Source organism: Tigriopus californicus, chromosome 9 (genome assembly GCF_007210705.1).
Source record: "Tigriopus californicus strain San Diego chromosome 9, Tcal_SD_v2.1, whole genome shotgun sequence".
NCBI lineage: Eukaryota > Metazoa > Arthropoda > Copepoda > Harpacticoida > Harpacticidae > Tigriopus > Tigriopus californicus.
The window spans coordinates 10,534,070-10,551,604 of NC_081448.1; the positions used below are offsets into that span (position 1 = coordinate 10,534,070).

General features: G+C 47.2%; 3 protein-coding genes across 3 annotated transcripts in view; 2 read left to right on the plus strand and 1 right to left on the minus strand.

Moving 5' to 3' along the window:
* Nucleotides 1-4,369, minus strand: part of LOC131886957 (uncharacterized) — a 36,386-nt gene extending 32,017 nt beyond the window's left edge. Inside the window, 2 exon segments of the mRNA XM_059235435.1 lie at nt 462-2,928; nt 3,143-4,369. Of these exon segments, the coding sequence (XP_059091418.1) occupies nt 462-2,928; nt 3,143-3,680 (3,005 nt within the window). The 5' untranslated portion in view covers nt 3,681-4,369.
* Nucleotides 4,370-6,785: 2,416 nt separating this feature from the next.
* On the plus strand, nt 6,786-13,618 carry LOC131886547 (host cell factor-like). Its single transcript, XM_059234915.1, has 8 exons — nt 6,786-7,165; nt 8,230-8,378; nt 8,453-10,660; nt 10,737-10,904; nt 10,979-11,134; nt 11,208-12,599; nt 12,682-12,925; nt 13,000-13,618. The coding sequence occupies exons 1-8, from the start codon at nt 6,994-6,996 to the stop codon at nt 13,092-13,094; spliced, it is 4,584 nt and encodes a 1,527-aa protein (XP_059090898.1). The 5' UTR covers nt 6,786-6,993; the 3' UTR covers nt 13,095-13,618.
* A 272-nt stretch (nt 13,619-13,890) lies between these two features.
* On the plus strand, nt 13,891-17,430 carry LOC131886548 (organic cation transporter protein-like). Its single transcript, XM_059234916.1, has 9 exons — nt 13,891-14,250; nt 14,318-14,469; nt 14,540-14,744; nt 15,518-15,862; nt 15,928-16,223; nt 16,546-16,669; nt 16,793-16,943; nt 17,020-17,120; nt 17,195-17,430. The coding sequence occupies exons 1-9, from the start codon at nt 14,012-14,014 to the stop codon at nt 17,331-17,333; spliced, it is 1,752 nt and encodes a 583-aa protein (XP_059090899.1). The 5' UTR covers nt 13,891-14,011; the 3' UTR covers nt 17,334-17,430.
* The last annotated feature ends 105 nt before the right edge of the window (nt 17,431-17,535 follow it).

The following is a 17,535-nucleotide window of genomic DNA, read 5'->3' on the forward strand; positions in this document are numbered from 1 at the left end:
CTCATCCTCATCTTCTCCAGGCCCCTAACAGAATAGCTGAATTGTAAGTAGGGGAGATCAGCCTTTTTAATGACATCTTAAGGAACAAAGTTTAATCCATGGAAGAGCTTTTATCCGCAACGGGATGAGAATTGAGATCAAGTTGCGGGCTTGCCTCTTTCCATTAAAACGGAGATATTGGACCCTATCTGTACGCTAAAATACGACACATTATGGATCTCGTTAAGCTGGCCACCCATAAGAGTCAAACTGCAAGTTGTTTTATGCTATTCGACGGAATATTTGGAAGAAAAAACTACATGCAGGATTATGCCCATTTTCATTGATGCCCCTCTCTTTAGACAGCTCCTTTCGTTCAAATCTTTCACTTTAGACCTAATATCCTTGTTTCACAAGTAAAGTTAAACAAGCTACACGTGTCATAGTATCTAGAGAACAAAAGGTGACTAAGTTTTGTTTACCTTGAATAGATGACATCTTCCTCAAGATCCGAGGCGTGACCGGAGGAAAGCCCGTCCTCAAGAATGGGCATAGCTGTGTGCAATCGTGGGCCCGAGGAATGAAATGATCCCTCGTTCATGGAGACCTCAGATTCCAGATCAGCTGAATCACAGTCGGTAGTCTCGGGAGAGAGAGTAAAATTGCGGGAGCAATCACAGTTGTTCGTCTGGCCTCCGTTACCGCCATTACCGCCAAATGCCGCATCGGAACCGCGGTGAAAACCATGATGAGGAGCTCCTTTGGGAGGATGACTGATTCGAGAGGCTGCCTCAGGGGAGTTTAGCGTGGCGTACCCAGTATCACAATTGTGGCTGTTGTTTCCTCCACCAAGTTGGGGATGCTGATGTTGTTGTTGCGCCAATGGCTGCACAGTGGCGTTTCTTTGGATTTTCATTAAGCCCGGGGAGGCGGCTTGATTCTCACTGCCTTGGATTGATCCTCCATTGCCAATGTTTACGAGAGGCTGATCCAAGGGTGACAGGCCCACATGGGGCTGTTGTATGGAATTGAGAAACGCAGTGCCCGTGGGCTGATTCCCCCCACTCTCGTTCCCAGAGAGATCTTGGCCCTCCCTTGTGAACGGTTCGTTCTCAGTCGAGGTCGCCTCTGGACTTGTGCGACGTCTTAGCGTATAATTGAGATCCCTGAACTCGCTCGGAGGTGGAGTGGTCTTTTCCAAGGTTGAGTTTTGATATGAAATGTTACTCGTGCTGGATGGAATTCTGGTTTCCGGAAAGAACTCATCCAGTACCTTCCTGGTCTCGCTGAACTCATATTGATAATTGTACAAGTCAGAGCTCGTCTTATTGGACGAAGTGTCTCGCCTTTCTGTCGAGACATCATCAAACTTAAGAAGTGTTTCTTGACTGATCAGATCGTGACTTGATTCGGTAGCAATGTGGCTTGGGGCGACCTTAGGGGGCTCAAATGCTGAAGATCCTGCCGAGGTAACAACACTTCCTCCGGCTTTAGTAACATCCGGTTCGTTCCCTTGTTTACTTGCCTGTACATTTAGTCGGTTGCCCGTCTCAAGTATCATCGAAGACGAGGTTGAACTCGTATTGAGAAGGTGCTGCTGCACTTGAGGCTGCTGCTGCTGCTGTTGTTGTTGTTTTTGTAGATGCTCCTGCTGGTGTTGAAGTTCTTTCTGATGTTGAAGAAACTGCTGTTGCTGGTAATGCAATTGCTGCTCAGACGTGGCCGACATGGTTGTGGGCAAGGAGGCAATCAGAGCGGCGGCGTTTTGGGTCGAGGAGAGTCTTGGATCCAATTGTTGGGAATGATGATTGGGATTATCTTGATGATCCTTGGATGCCTTGAAACGTCTCTTGGATGTGTTTGATTTTGAGGACGATGTTGACGAAGAAGATGGCGAGCTCTGAGCAGCTCCGATCGAACTCTTGTGATCACTGAGCGGCGATTCCTCTTTCGAAGATGAAGAAGAGGGCGTGGATTGGGTATCAGAGGTGGCGGGCAAAACACGCTGCGGAAATCCAGGAAGCCTTGATGAAGCCATGACATGTCCTCCACTATTGCTCGACATAGGGACCACCGTTGTCTGTGGGGATGAAAGTTTTCCACCGCAGTGGTTATTCGGAGCTCGCTTCCGGGCTTTTTGCACCTTCCCCGAGACTGACGAAGACGGGGTGGAGAGTGTGGAGTTACTCGAAGACTCGGGTCTATGGATCGATTCTCGCGAGTCTTGATGCGCCATGGGAGCCACCACAGAATTTGTACTAGGGCGGCTATCTGATTGAGACATCGGGGTTTGTTGTTCCATCATGTCTCCATCAAATCGAGGACGATATCGACTCGGGGAGCCTTCATACTCGTCGATGGCTATGCCTCCCATGTGTCCTTTGGACCCACCGTTGCCACGTGACACGTGTTGTGAGGGGCTTTCTCCCGATCGAGAATGACGGCCTTCTGAGCCCGATTGTCGGGCAAGAGGAGGCGGAGGGGGCGATTGAGACAACAGATCCAGGCTCATCGACGGGTCACCTTGACTTGCGGGAGTTGGGTCATCCATGCATTCACTGCCATTTTTGCCTATGATTGATTCGTCACCAGGACGCACTGTCAATCCACTTGGAGGTGGAAACTCGCCGTCAATTAGATCATACGTGACATTCACATCCAGGCCACACAAATTAGGGTACACCACACTATTTCCATCGACATCTGTCTCGTAGGACCGTCTCCGCGGAACTTCGGCTTCGGGCTTGTCGTACTCGAAGGAGTGCACTTCCGACGAGAACACCGTTTCTTTCACACGGTTCTTGTTCTGAGCATCATGCTGACCATGGTTCGAAGATGAATCGTCACCGGACAAGATATCAATGACAGGCGGTGGGACTCTTTTGGATTCGCCACGGTTCTTGTTTCTACCCACTCTTGAGCGGCTTTGAGAATAGACCTCGCGTCCACCTGAAAGAAAGGAACCAAGGTATTCAGATGGAACAATACGAGGGGGGTTAAACAAGTGTTCTGAAAGCTAGAAGAACTGGAAGCTAAGAAGTCCCAATTGACCTCAATTCACCAATTTCAACACAAGTGTGTCGAGGGTGGGCAAGCCTGAGCAACAAAACACACACACACAAGAAGCTGTCATTCGTGAGAAACATGGCGACGAGAGCCATACCTGCAATTTCGATCTTAGTATCTTTCAGCTTGGATTGTGAGGCGGGAAAATTGGGCGCAGAGGTTTGAGGCTCGAGCGAGCTCACAGATCCCCCGTGTGGATTAGGGATCTTGGTTTCGCCTAATTGCGACATTTGCCACGATGGGGGCGTGGTGGTGGGACTGAGAACCATGTTCACATTGTGATTGCCCAATCCCAGGGGCGAGGGGCGTACGGCCATGACATTGGGTAGTGTCTCATGGGAGAAATTTAGATCCAGAATATTATCCACGGCCACATCGCCCACGAGCGCCACGGGTGCTACGGGTGCCACGGGTGGATGGGTGGTCTTTTTGGTGCCCTTTTTCTTGGTCCGTCGCTTTTTTTCGGTCGATTTCTTGTCGGGATTCGAACCGTCGGAGAGAAGTGTCTTATTGGCCTTCCGAGCCGAAGGCGTGTTGGTGGGCGTGGTCTTGGGTGTACATCGGGGAAAGAGTTCCTCTAATTGAGTGGGATCTTCAATGGGTGACAGGGTCGGATCGCGATACCCCGACGTCATGCTGCTGCTGAGACTGTGCGATGATTTCGATCGGATGTCAAGCGACAAGCTGGCGTTGGCCAACGGGAAGGCCCGATGAGTCAGAACGGTCAGAACTCAATCGTGCATGCCATAGGGCCCGACCCACGATTTCACCTAATCCGGACCCAAATTGATGGCGGGGGATTTCACGGGTGCTTCAGCCCCAGATTCGAACTCACAGCTTTAAGGCTTCGGGCTCCGCAAGAAGTTGGAGCGATAACCTAGTGGTGTGGCCTGGAACGCAACCTATCAGGCATTGACGACCAACGGCGAATTCCTCAGCCAGGAACTTTGCTTTTTCAAGATGACGACGAGGAGAAGGGACTCTCCCTCCGTCTTGGCCTCGGGCTCGGCCCATCACTGGGGCGGCGGCGTTGGCGCACGCCGGCACTCGCTGGCTCACGCTTGCGTTCCAGGACCGCCCAGGGATCATCAGCCCACCTTCAGTATCAGGCTCTCCGTTCCATGGACCATGGACCATGGCTGGTTGGCTGCCTGCCTGACTAGTGGTTGGTTGCTAGATTGGTTGCTTGGCGAGTGCCCGTTATTCCTGCTTTCCTTTTTTCCGAGCCTTTCTCTGCCCGACCTTTTTCGTGGGTCAAGATGACTGGTGGGTCCACACGGACCCACCGAGATCCCTGGCCCCACCACTGCTTGGGTTACTGGCTAGCTATCTAGCTATCTAGCTAGCCAATGGTCCCAACCAGAAAAGCGAGCGAGCGAGAGCCCACAGAACGAAAAGGAAGGAGGGGGAATGACGATAAGGGCAGCTTTCGAGGCTTCCGCCTCATAGGGGAAAACTTACGTGCGGCGATCCGGTCAGACCGAACCGAGGACACCCATCCACTTACGGCCCGGGTCCTTCAGATGGGTTTGTTACGGAGGCACCACCGAGAAGACGATGCACAGTCAGTCCGTGACAGATGGACCAATGTTTTTTTTCTGTATGGGGAATCATAGGTGGTTTGACAGGTTGGCCCAGCCATAGTTGAAGGTTATGGCCCAATAGTGACGCGGAAGATGCCAAACGGGCGAAGGACAGGCGAAATGTTGAATGCGGGTTGGATTGGATGTAGATATAATTCAATTTTCCAAGATTCTAGAGTGAAATAGAGTTTTCAGGCCTAGTATATAAAAAAATTCCCACATTTCTCGTCAATACTACGAGTCGAATGAGGGTCCAAGTCAAGTCAATAAAATCTGTTTTGGCTCAAAATATGTCTTTTTGGCAGCCCTCAATTTAAAGGGCATCGAGCTGTAAGTGACCACACACTGTACAAGTTTTGTAAATTTGTAGGCCAAATGTCAACTCAACAGTCAAGCTGCCTTGGGACCAAATGAGGGGGGAGACATTTAGCCGGTCAATATTGATCATTCTATTATATGGAGACAATGTATTGGCACGAGATTGCGCAAAACACTGCATACCGCTGAGAATTATAAATGTTTTGTGATTTCGATCTATCTACGAGGCGCAAGTCAGAACAGTCTTATTATTTCATTAGTTGCTTGCCTGAATAGATCACTCATTTATTCCTATCAGCTTCACACTTGCTCTCGTTTTAGGTTCATCATCATTGAGGGGATAGTAAATAACTATACTTTATAATAATTCAAGTGATTAGTGGTCACCATGATTCATCATGATTTTATTCTAAATTGTACATGGAAAATGAGAAGGTCGATTATCAAATAATGAATCAACATCATGTAATAATAATGTATCATTTGGGGCTGATAACACTAACAAATTCAAATCAAAACGATTTCTTCTTTTGCAACCATTTCATACCGTGGCTTGAAAAATACATCTCTTTTGCCGTCGCTTGTCTTTGTCCTTGACTGACATGCGACGGCTCTGGCTGGCAAGACCGAAAATTTAAGGCGGCCAAGGCTAATGGTAAAAGTGAGAAAAGATTTTTACAATGGGAAATTCAAAAATCGTCAAACAAATTACATCGTTTGCTCAGTAGGTTGTCATTTTTTTCCAAGACAGAAGTTGCATTACGAATATGCGTTTTTCTTTTTTCTTATTTGGCGTCTCGATTATCAAGACTTGGGCGATCTCTTTGCCGTTGTCAAAGACATGCCAGGACGCAAGGAGGGTGTCCAATTTATACAGAATGATATTAGACTTGGATTGGCATATCTTGGTTGGACAACTATCAAATGCTTAGGAAAAGTGATGAATGCGTTGAGATACGCAGAAAAGTTGTCTCTAACATAATGTGTCATATTGTATTTCCTCCAGTTAAGGTTGTACTTGTTAGCATTGGTTAGGATTAGGACTTCGATGAAATCGAATTATATTTGTTAAAGGACTAATTGGAAGGTATCAATTTAGTTTTCAACCTTTTTTGAAGTAGTTCATGGGCTATCGTTTCGTCCAAGAAGGAATGAGCAAACGTGCCATGAAATTCGCTTTATCTGTTTCCAAATTGTATGTGTTACCCTGACTAAGATTCTTCCGCCCAAATTCGCTCGGGGTTATTTATCCCGGCTTTGACGGCTGGTCTGATCCACCGCGAAATGCCAGCGGCAAATTGTCAGGCTAGCCAAAAATGGCCTATGTAGGTCACGTAATCAAAGGGCATGGACATTCATTTCAATAATTCCTTTGCATCAGGGATGCATTTCATGGCTGTTCTTTGCGAATTTAAATCGAAAATTGACATCAACGCCGCAATAACTATATCTCTTTCAATCTTCACACTATGTTGAGAGAACATTTTTTTAAATCATTCAATGTGTCACCGTGCGTGATATAGAAAAGAAAGTAGGCCCAACAAGATCAGTAAACTACAAAGATGATTCCATAACTCAATCAACGTTTGCCACGCACACCAAAAGAAATGTTTAAGACGTACAATCTTTTTTTCTAATTATCCCAGTTACTGCAAAGTAATAGTCTTCACTAGCTCCATAATTTATTCTTGCATTTGTGTCTGGCCCATACTTGATTGTATCCACTTCAAAATGCGACTATTTTCTTCATTCTGGCCTTCCACTCCATACAGGAATGGCAAGCCTGATCATTTCTGGCCATTGGCGTTTGGCGATCCAGGAAGGCCAACAAAACGACACTCAAAGACAGACAGACACACCGACAGACACACAAGCTCTGAAAAGACAAGAGCGCTGAAGAGAGAGAGCGCCCTGCCTGAAATTCCGCAGGATTCAAGTTGGATCCGGGATATTGTGCAAGAATTCTCCCCAGAGGGATCGGACTCGTGATCGGTGCCAGCCGTGGGCGTGTCCAACCAGCCCCACCTCCCGGCTTGAAACCGTCAAGATGAGTGTGGCTCACTATAACCCGACTTTGAAATGGAAGAAAGTGTCAAACGCATCGGGTCCATCGCCAAGACCCCGTCACGGACATCGGGCCGTAGCCATCAAGGATCTGATGGTCGTATTCGGCGGAGGCAACGAAGGCATTGTGGATGAACTACACGTTTACAACACGGGTAACATCACTTTATTTTAATTATGAACCATAATCCGCCGGGCCTTAGGAATTTGCCCGACTCAATGGCCTGTAAATAAAAATCAAGTATAGTTCGTGTTATTTCAAGCCCGAGAAAACGAATCATTCTGTTCAGGAAGCATTAATCTGACATTGAAGTTTGCCTTATTTATACTAAGGCCATGTCGTTAGTAAGACTTTGACGCTGGGAGTCCGTTCGTTTATCTGTCCGTCCTCCGTCCGTTGTGTTGTTTGTTGACCAGCCACAACAGCCGAGTCACCGGCCAACATTCACTGCCGGCTTGATAGCCCCGGAAAATGGCGTCTAAGGCAGGAGGTCAGCCGAGGCAGGGCAGAAGTGGTGAAATAGGCTGAATGGGCAGGGTCTCGGGGCATGGAGGGTGACAAAGACCATTCGGGAGATCGATATGTGGGGAAAATTTGTTGAGGGTAGTTTTGGTGGTATGATATAGAATTTTAGGGTGAAATTGGGTTGAAAGTGTCGAAGAAGTAAAATTGGGTTGGATTTGGGCGACACGAGTTATGATGACAGGGAGAATTTCAAGAGAGATCGCTGGTAAAGTTAAAAGCGATCTCGTCAAAAGGCGTATGTAGTGGTCCTGACTTTTAACGAGAGCGACTTCACGAGATCGATTGACGGGTTCGACGAGATCGCTCGACGCTTTTGACAGATCTTGTACACTCTCTCTGCGTGGTTAATGATTGAATAGTAAGATGGCTTTCCAGCATAAATTAGTATATGTTAGAAAGCCTGTCCATAATAGCTATCATGGTTGCAAGTGTCGCAAACTCAAGCAAAACAGTATAGATTTTTAATTCCTTTCCCGTTTTCCCGTGCCCCAAATTCCTCTTGAACTTAAAGTCAAAATAATCAGAATAAAATGATGTCACTCGTTGGTAAAATTTGAAACATTGTGGCCTCGTTTGAAAACCTGTGGAGTCTTTTGTTTTTGTTTATATTGTAGTTTGAAAATTCCCATCAAGACCTTATGCTTGGTTGTATCTCTTGCACGGTTGGTTGATATCCGCTCATTTTGTTTGCAGCCACCAATCAATGGTTTGTGCCCCCAGTAAAAGGAGATGTTCCACCAGGATGTGCCGCTTATGGCTTTGTGGTGGACGGAACACGCATCCTCATTTTTGGAGGCATGGTTGAGTACGGAAAATATTCGAATGAGCTCTACGAACTTCAGGTACGTGTCAGTCACTAAACTGGAAAAAAAGCACTAGATAGGGTTTGAGGACCTCATATTGTTAATTGCTCTAGGCTAGCCGTTGGGAATGGAAGAGATTGAAACCAAAGCCTCCAAAGGCTGGACCACCGCCCTGTCCTCGTTTGGGACACAGTTTCACTTTAATTGGCAACAAAGTCTTTCTCTTCGGAGGCTTGGCCAACGACAGTGAGGATCCTAAAAATAACATCCCGCGCTATCTCAATGACCTATACACATTGGAATTGCGTCCAAATTCGACGATCATGCAATGGGATATTCCATCATGTTATGGAACTTGTCCACCTCCACGAGAATCTCATTCAGCCTGCGCAATGACTGACAAAGATGGCTCCAATCCCCGTCTCATTATCTTTGGTGGGATGAGTGGTTGTCGTCTGGGCGATCTGTGGGTGCTTCACATCGATAGCATGACATGGAGCAAGCCTATTTTATCGGGACCGCCTCCATTGCCTCGATCCTTGCACAGTGCCACGGTGGTCGGTCAGCGAATGTACATTTTCGGTGGATGGGTCCCCTTGGTCATGGACGATGTGGCCAGCCATGAGAAGGAATGGAAATGCACCAACAATCTATCGTGTCTTAACATGGAGACCATGATGTGGGAAACGCCTTCAATGGAGGTTTTTGAAGATGCCATTCCCCGAGCTCGAGCTGGCCATTGCTCCGTGGCCATTCACAATCGCCTTTGGATCTGGTCGGGTCGAGATGGTTACCGAAAGGCTTGGAACAATCAAGTGTGTTGCAAAGATTTGTGGTATCTTGAAACCCAGACCCCACCCGCCCCTGGTCGTGTGCAACTGGTTCGGGCGAGCACACACTACTTGGAAGTGTGTTGGGGCAATGTGCCCTCGGCTGATGCTTACGTTCTCCAGATCCAAAAGTACGACATGCCACCCAGTACGACGGTTCCGGCACCTACGACGCCCACCATGACCCCTCAAATGGTTCCTCCACTCCCCACCCAACCCATTCAATTGCCCACACAACCAGCCACGATGTCGCCAGCCAAGATCACACAACCCGTGGTGCGTATGGGCTCGCCGGGTGTGCCTCCTGGAATTCGCCCTGGAGGTAACATTGTTCGTGTGCGGGCACCTGTTGGTGCAGTCACCACAGCTGGCGGTCAAATCAAGGTCCTTGGAACAGGCGGACAAGCTCAGGTGATGAAGTCCTCCCATGCTCCTATTTCGATTTCCCACGCCGGAGCCACACCCACAACGGCTGCTGGAAATATGTCCGGTATAGCCGCCTTGGCTGCTGCGGCTGCTGCCACCTCCAAGATCACAACGAGCTTGAGTGGCGCATCCACCATCACCACGGCCTCGGGTCAAGCCATCAAGTTGATTCAACAGGGTGGTAACTTGGTCACCGCCCAAGGGATGAAGATGACTCCCGTTCAAGGCCAACAAACCGCTCTGATCGGAGGCCAAACTGTGCGATTGGCATCCTCTCCAGGTGGAACCCTCCTCAAGACCGGAACAACACTCACATCTCAAGGTGGCAAACAAATCATCCTTCAGAAGCAAGGAGGCGGCGGAGGTCAACCCCAAATTGTCACTCTGGTAAAGACGTCCCAAGGAATGCAAGTGGCCACTGTCCCCAAGTCCAGTATTGTTCAAGGCAAGCCTGGCGCGCCTCAGATCATTCAGACCCAAGCGGGTAAGAGCATCCCACCGGGGGCAACCATCGTCAAGTTGGTCAATGCCCAAGGTGGAGTGGGTCAAACCGCAAAACTCGTCTCAAACATGAAAACCTTGGGCTCAAACGTCATGACCATGACCAAACCGGGGACCGTTCAAATGGCGGGAGGCAAGCAAGCGATCGTTATTAACAAACCCGGAGGATTGGGCACCACACTGAAGAATGCCCAAGGGCAACAGATTATTGTGGTGACCACGGGCGGAGGTCTGAAGACCATGCAGGCCATGACCACCTCGCAAGCGGGCGGAGTTATGGGAACTACAGCCTCAATTCCGTCCAGTTTGTATCAGAGCACCATTGGTGGGGGCACCCAAGGGGTCAAGATGATCGTAGTGAGCTCTGGACAATTGGCTCAGACCACGAATAAGCCATTCACCATCACAGTACCTGGTCAAGGGGGAAGCAAGGCCATGACCCTCACTAGTGCAGGGTTGAAGTCCTCGACCACTACGACTACCCAATTAATGACCTCAAGTTCCGGACAAATCCTAGCAGTGCCGGCCCAAAACATTATCTCCACCGGTGCATCGGGCACTCAGGTAAGGGTGCCACTTGGAATTGAGCCGATACGAGTTTGAGATTGATTTATCTGACCAAATATTTTTCCGGTTCTAGTCGATTAACATTGGCGGCAAACAGATGAATGTTCAAGTGACGTCCGGAACATCTGGTGGACCTAAAACCTACACCCTGGTTCAATCGGCTAGCGGTCAACAGATCCTCACTCCTTCAAGCGGTGATAGCTCGAATCAGACCAAAATGGTTGTGGTCCAAGCGGGCGGGGTAAGTGATGGAACAGAAAGAACGACGGTGATTTGATAACCACCATTTCAATTAATCCGATTCCAATTTTGCAGCAACACGTTCTGACCACCACTCCACAAAAAACCTCCGACATTGTACCTGCGATGAAGAGCACTCCAACCACATCGGATGGCATGACCTTGCAAATGGCCGATGGAACCGTCCTGGATTCAAGTGCAGTACAAATTGCGGATGGATCCGACCTCAGAGTAAGCCTCATATTAGTTATTCTTCCGATTTGCCCCCTTCTAAATTGTTTTTCTTCACTCAATGACTCTCTAGAATGCCCAAGTCGATGGGGGCTGTATTACACCACCAAGTGGAAGATCGAGTCCAAGCGATGATGGTATGTTTCTCTCACAATTGGATGGCGAGCCCGGAGATGAGGACGAAAAGAATTCGTCATCCACCGAGGTAGAGAAAAAGCCAGAAGCCGAAGTAACTCCTCCGGAAACGACACCAACCACAGAATCATCAGAGCCTTCCCAAACTGTTGCTCTGACGGCAACCACAGTCGCTTCGGAAATTACTACTACCACTACTACAATCGAAACGGCTCCCACAACGACCGTGATCACGCCCTCAACAGAGACTTCAACTTTAGCTACAACTCAAACCACTCCCTCAACCGAAACCACTCCCACAACAGAAGCCACCACAGCAGCGGTGACAGCTGTTCCGCCCACCTCCGAGACATCTGGAGCACAAGAGTCGACACCCGCAAGCAAAAGCCAAGGAGAGACCCAGGAATCCACTCCTCTGGAGGCCATCGACATCGAATCCTCCTTGAAATTGGAACCCCCGAGCCAAGAGGCTGAGCCAGAACCAACCAAGAGTCTGGACACTTCCTCAACGTCAGCAGAGAAAGTAACCCCCCCTGAAGCCTCTTCAATTGCGGAACAACACGACCCCGGCCAATTCGACAATATTTCGATCAATGAAGTGAAACAAGAACTCGTTGGCAGCGATAAGGTGGGTGGTGACGATCCACTTCAAGACAAGAAACCCATCAACGGCTCGTTGCCAATTACTTCTTCACCCCCTGCCAATGGCTCTTCATCTTCGTCTTCCAACGCCACTTCCGCCGATATTGATGGGGCCAATGCCTTGGCCGCTTTGGCCTCCGCAGCCGTGGCCGACAGTCCCAAAGTGAGCGCCGGTTCCCCGGTAGTTTCCACGCCGCCCAAGCCTTCAATGGGAGTGGCAGCGGCATCTGCCGCCGATATCGTCGCCCGCCTTCAAACCCCCGTGAATACTGGCAATAATCTCAAAGGTAAACTCACCCCCACGGTTGGACCGCCCTCGGGTGTTTTGGACCCGGAGAAGAAGAAGGATTCAAGTTGGTTTGACGTGGGGATTATCAAAGGCACCTCATGTACCGTGAACTCGTTCTACTTGCCCTCGGGTGACGGCGAACGGAATGAGATCGATGTCGAAGGGGACGAATATATGCTGAAGAAACTGGAACTTCAGCCCGGAACAGCCTACAAGTTCCGCGTAGCCGGCATCAACTCCTGCGGACGCGGTCCTTGGTCCGAAGTGTCGGCCTTTAAGACTTGTTTACCGGGTTTTCCCGGCGCGCCCTCGGCCATCAAGATTTCGAAATCCCCAGAAGGAGCACATTTGTCTTGGGAACCGCCCTCAACCTCAACTGGAGATATCATTGAATATTCGGTAAGCTCTTACTTTGGCCACCTACGTACGCGTATGTCGGGATTACAGATATTGAACAGGTTTTGCTTTCCATTTTCTCCAGGTGTATTTGGCAGTCAAAAGTGCTACAACGAACAATCAAGGTGACTCTAAGACCGTGTCCAGTTCGCCCAGTCAGCTGGCTTTCGTGCGAGTGTTCTGCGGTCCCAACGCCCAATGTGTGGTGCCCAATGCCAGCCTCGTGGCTGCTCACATCGATACAAGCACCAAACCCGCCATAATTTTTAGAATTGCCGCCAGAAATGACAAAGGCTACGGTCCCGCTACACAAGTCAGGTGGCTTCAAGGTAAGGTGTTAATTGACCATGGAAATGATATGAATACATGTAACGATTGACTGTTTCATCCATTTCATTTTCAGATGCGGCAAGTACAGCCAATGCGGGTCGAGGTGTAGCCGTGAAACGCTCAGCGGACGGCAAAACCCAATACGTGACGAAGATTGCTAAACAATAATTCCTCGAGATAGCGGCCTTGATATCGGCCGGACAATTTATTTAGAGATTGTAAATAGCAGGTACAAAACCAAAACACCACCGCCCTCCTCTCCCGATGAAAACATCCAGCAAGTTGTCGATCATCTCAATTGGAAATTTTGTGAAACAACCGTGCTTGTACAAAGAAGGTATCGGCGCAAAACTGATCCTCTCTCCATTTTCTTCTTCCAAAAGAGCCACAACACACAAACGCGTAACTAAACAGAGGAAAACAAAGCCCACGTTGGGCTTGTTCTATTGCTTTATCAAGGCGCCATTTTGCATCCACTTTCTAAGAGTGGACTTGCTAAGAGATATTATATTCGATTTCCAATCAAAAGTTCCCAAATTTCATTTCTTTCTCTTTCCGTTTACGTCTCTTCTATCTGTCTGTATTCTGCATCACGATCCAAATATCTTAATGTAGCTTCTGTTGTAAAGATAAAAAAGTAAGGGCAGAGTGTACTATTAGATGGAGAAATAAAGAAAAAACTCATTCAGGTATATTTGATCGATTCATTTCGGAAGAGATCTCAATTCAAAGATCGAATCTCTCTTTTCACTTTCAATCAACCCAAGAAATCCAGTTTGCTCTGGATTACAATTCCAGATCATAAATTTGTGCTCAATTGAAGTTGGAGAAGAATCGGTGACAACTGCCGAGGGGGAAATCGTAGTGGATTTGGGCTGGAAAAACGGCTCACAAAGAGCATTATTTTTTGTCCCTCCAAACTGGATTCTTCGCTTTTTCAGTAGTTATGAGCTATGTCAAGTTCAATCATTGGCGTCAGTCCATCTCTACTCCCTTGAGAGAGATCTTTAAAAGTCTTAACAGCTCTTCAATTATGAGCATTTGAAACGTAATACTTGCTCCGTCCAAGTGAGAACAGAGGCAACATGCATAACCATAACGGAGTGGCCAAAAGTGATCCATTGGACAATGATGACCTCTTCCAAGAGATCCCGGTACGACCTCGGTTTTCCGATGAAACCAGCGAATTGAGTATTGATGCCAAAGAACAAATCCTTGATGCCATCGGCGGGTTTGGCAAATGGCAACTCAAGAAATGCTCCTTCATTGTCATCGTCATCTGGATGCCAGCCTCGTTTCACCTCCTCAATATGGTATTCTTCAGGTAAGAGTCGGACAAATGACCAATGCGTGATGAACATTGATATGTAAGGTGTGGCCGGCCAATTTAGGGCTGAAACGGATTTTTGGTGCACCCCCCCGAGAAAATTTCCGTTCGACGTTGGTGTGTGGAAAAATTACAGCAATCCGGATCAGATCGGGAGGCAATGCCATCAGTATGATATTGACTACGATAGCTTCAAAAGTCTGGAGGAGGCTTTTGGTAAGCTTTCATTCAATAAGTTAACCTGTTGATCTCAACGAAGCCTATCTTATGGCCATTATTCCTGAAGAATCGGAAGCATATGCAAATGCAGTTTCGTCTCAATCGGTCATACCTTGTTCAATGTGGACTTACGACCGGAGCTTTTGGAAACGAACTATCATTCAAGAATGGGATCTGGTGTGCGAAAGAGAATGGATGCAGAAGCTGACACAGCAAGTCACTTTCTTCGGACTTTTGGTCGGAGTCTTCACCGCTGGTGTGATTTCAGACAAGTAAGATGCGGCATGATAAGAGATGTGTTTAGACCCTACATTCAGTATTCGAACATCTAGTGTGCTAACTAACTTTGAGCTTGATATCACAATGAAAAGCCGGATTCAATCGATTAATTAAAACCTACGTAAGATTATCCAAAACTAGATTATTTTTGACGAGCAGAACGATGTCAAACAAAAAGATATGCTTCCGTGAGTTGATGAAGTGCCTTGGAACCCTGAATAGCCGTTAACATTATTTTATTGTTCATGTCTATCAGTCTTACATAAAAAATCGTCACAAACTTCTTATCAGTACAATAACAGAGAACTTTTTGAGCTCTATAGGTTATGTACTTTTGCTCATCTTCGCATGAAAGTACGCTTGCTGTTCGCAAATTGTCATTTATAGTATCAATGAAGGGAAGGACATTGCAAAACATGGCAAACGTGTCCTTGAATGCATATACCCAAAATGTCTATCAAATTCAAAATGCCTCAATTGTTTTTTTATCTTTTATTGCGACTCTTGGTCATGTCATGGCGTAAAAATAACTATAAAATAAAATCTGATGTATATACATTATACAAAGGTTTGTGATATCACAATGAGTATGACTATTGGTTCAATGCACATGAAAAAAGGTATTATTAAAAATTTAGTCTAAGGCAAAGAAATCCACTTTACTCAAAAATATACTTGTTTCTTGTTCGAAAGTCTAAAGACGAAGGAATGATGACAAAAGGCGTGAGAAAGATTTTAGTCTCTCAATTACTATCCCTAAAAATAGACTGGGTCGGATGTCAGGCATGTTGATCATGCTCACGATGACCATCATTTGTGGAACTGGTGTGTCCTTCGCACCCACGTACCCTCTCTTTTTGGTTGGTATTTGGGGTTGCGGCTTCTCCACCATTGGTTATGGCACCATCATGTATTGTTGGATGATGGAATTGGTCTCGGGGCGAGAGAAAACCATCCTTGGATGTGTGCCTCACTTGAACTTTGCTTTTTGGGGTCTGGTCACAGCTGTCATCGCCTACTTGGTGCCCAATTGGCAACAAATGGAACTGATCTTCACCCTCCCACTCATTCTACTCTACAGTACATATTGGGTCCTGCCCGAGTCCCCCAGGTATAATCAAGACTAACGACTCGAGCCTTCGAATTCCATTCCATTAAGCCTTGATTTGCCCGCAGATGGCTTCTCACTCATGGACGAACCGATGAGGCTGAGAAGATCCTGCGGTCAATTGCCGCATATAATGGGACACCTTTGTCGGAGAAGTTCTACCTGATTCCTCCACATCATGGACACGATCATGCAGGGAAAGGAGTGTTCGGCTTCTTGGCCATGTTCCGCACGCCCAATCTCCGGAGGAAGGCCTTGATCACCTTCTATTTGTGGTTTGCAACCACCACTGTGTATTACGGCCTCACCTTGAACAGTAATAGCATTGGAGCCTCGCTTTTTGTCTATTTCTCATTTGGCAAAGGTCAGTTAATTTCAAGTTGTTCTCAATATTACAGATATACAGATATATTGTGTAGATGGGTGAAGTTACATCAACACTAGAATTAAAAGTAATGGATGAGGGAAATAAGTTCCAAGGATGAAAACTTGAACACGATTATCCAATCGGTCCGATCTAGATTTTCCGGTTGAGAGATCCTTGAAATAAATGCATTCCGCGTTGACAAAAAGGGCCGCAGCTTAGAGTCCAGACTGACTGAGTTTTCTGGGCCTGAAAGTGGAACTCTCCTTTATCTTGTCAACATGGACATTCATTGACATCTTTGATTTGCTTTCGTTCACAGCTCTCGAATTCCCAGCTATTTTCTGTGTCATCCTCCTCCTAATTCATGGAGGTCGAAGAAACGCCCTAATGACTCTGTTTGGTGTCTGTGGAATCTGTCTGATTAGCTCAACTTTCGTGCCGCGGTGAGATGTCAAAGCAAATCCCGAACAATGCCATGAATCAGGCCTTAATGTTCCATTTGTCAATTATTGGTCTCAAACAATGTCAAGTCTTAACAAGTCTTAACTTTTTTTTATTGGGTCTAGTGGTTATTTCCAATACGAATGGCCCATTGTCCTAATGAATGTCATGGGAAGAGCTTGCAGCACCGGTGGCCTTTGTCTTTGTTATGTATTCTCAGCCGAGGTCTTTCCAACCGTCATCAGGAACGTGGGGATTAGCACGGCGTCAGTTTGGGTAATTTAGAATCAAACATTGAGTCATAGTCTCAATTCCATTCCCAACTCGTTCGGTGTTCCTTTATCGTTTACAGGGAAGAATTGGTCCCATCATGGTTCCATACATTGCCGAGCTCGCTGAAATCGATCCCGTCTTGCCCATTGGAATTTTTGGCTTGGTGTCCCTTTTCGCCAGGTGAGCTCACATTCACCATCGTTGTTAAAGAATGGACTCGATTGAATTGGTTCGTTACATCGGGTATGTTTCAGTTTTTTGGTAACGTTCCTGCCCGAGACGAGCCACACTCAATTACCGGATACCATTCAAGAAGGCGAAGAGCAAGGCAAAGGCGATACCTTGTATTCAAGTTGCTCAAGGAACAAGAAGAACGTTCCAACGCTCGCTTGAAGCGTTGGTCTCATTCGTTTCAGTACAATGCTTGTTTGATAAGAGTTTCTCAGGACTGATAAAATCCAACCTTTCTAAATGTATTCTGTTCGGAGCATTTCGTCTTTGGTGTTTTCTCGTTGCCCTCCTTGTTGTGTTTATTTCAATCCCGCGCCTGAGACTAGACCCGGAACTTGATGAAAGTTAAACTTGTGATGAAAAC

Bases quoted from the DNA above. Each gene is read 5' to 3' on its own strand.
- LOC131886547 (XM_059234915.1), top strand. From the start codon at position 6,994: ATGAGTGTGGCTCACTATAACCCGACTTTGAAATGGAAGAAAGTGTCA. The intron at 8,379-8,452 runs GTACGTGTCAGT...TAATTGCTCTAG, and splicing joins ATGAGCTCTACGAACTTCAG to GCTAGCCGTTGGGAATGGAA. The intron at 11,135-11,207 runs GTAAGCCTCATA...ATGACTCTCTAG, and splicing joins CGGATGGATCCGACCTCAGA to AATGCCCAAGTCGATGGGGG.
- LOC131886548 (XM_059234916.1), top strand. From the start codon at position 14,012: ATGCATAACCATAACGGAGTGGCCAAAAGTGATCCATTGGACAATGAT. The intron at 14,251-14,317 runs GTAAGAGTCGGA...CGGCCAATTTAG, and splicing joins CTCAATATGGTATTCTTCAG to GGCTGAAACGGATTTTTGGT. The intron at 16,224-16,545 runs GTCAGTTAATTT...TTTCGTTCACAG, and splicing joins CTATTTCTCATTTGGCAAAG to CTCTCGAATTCCCAGCTATT.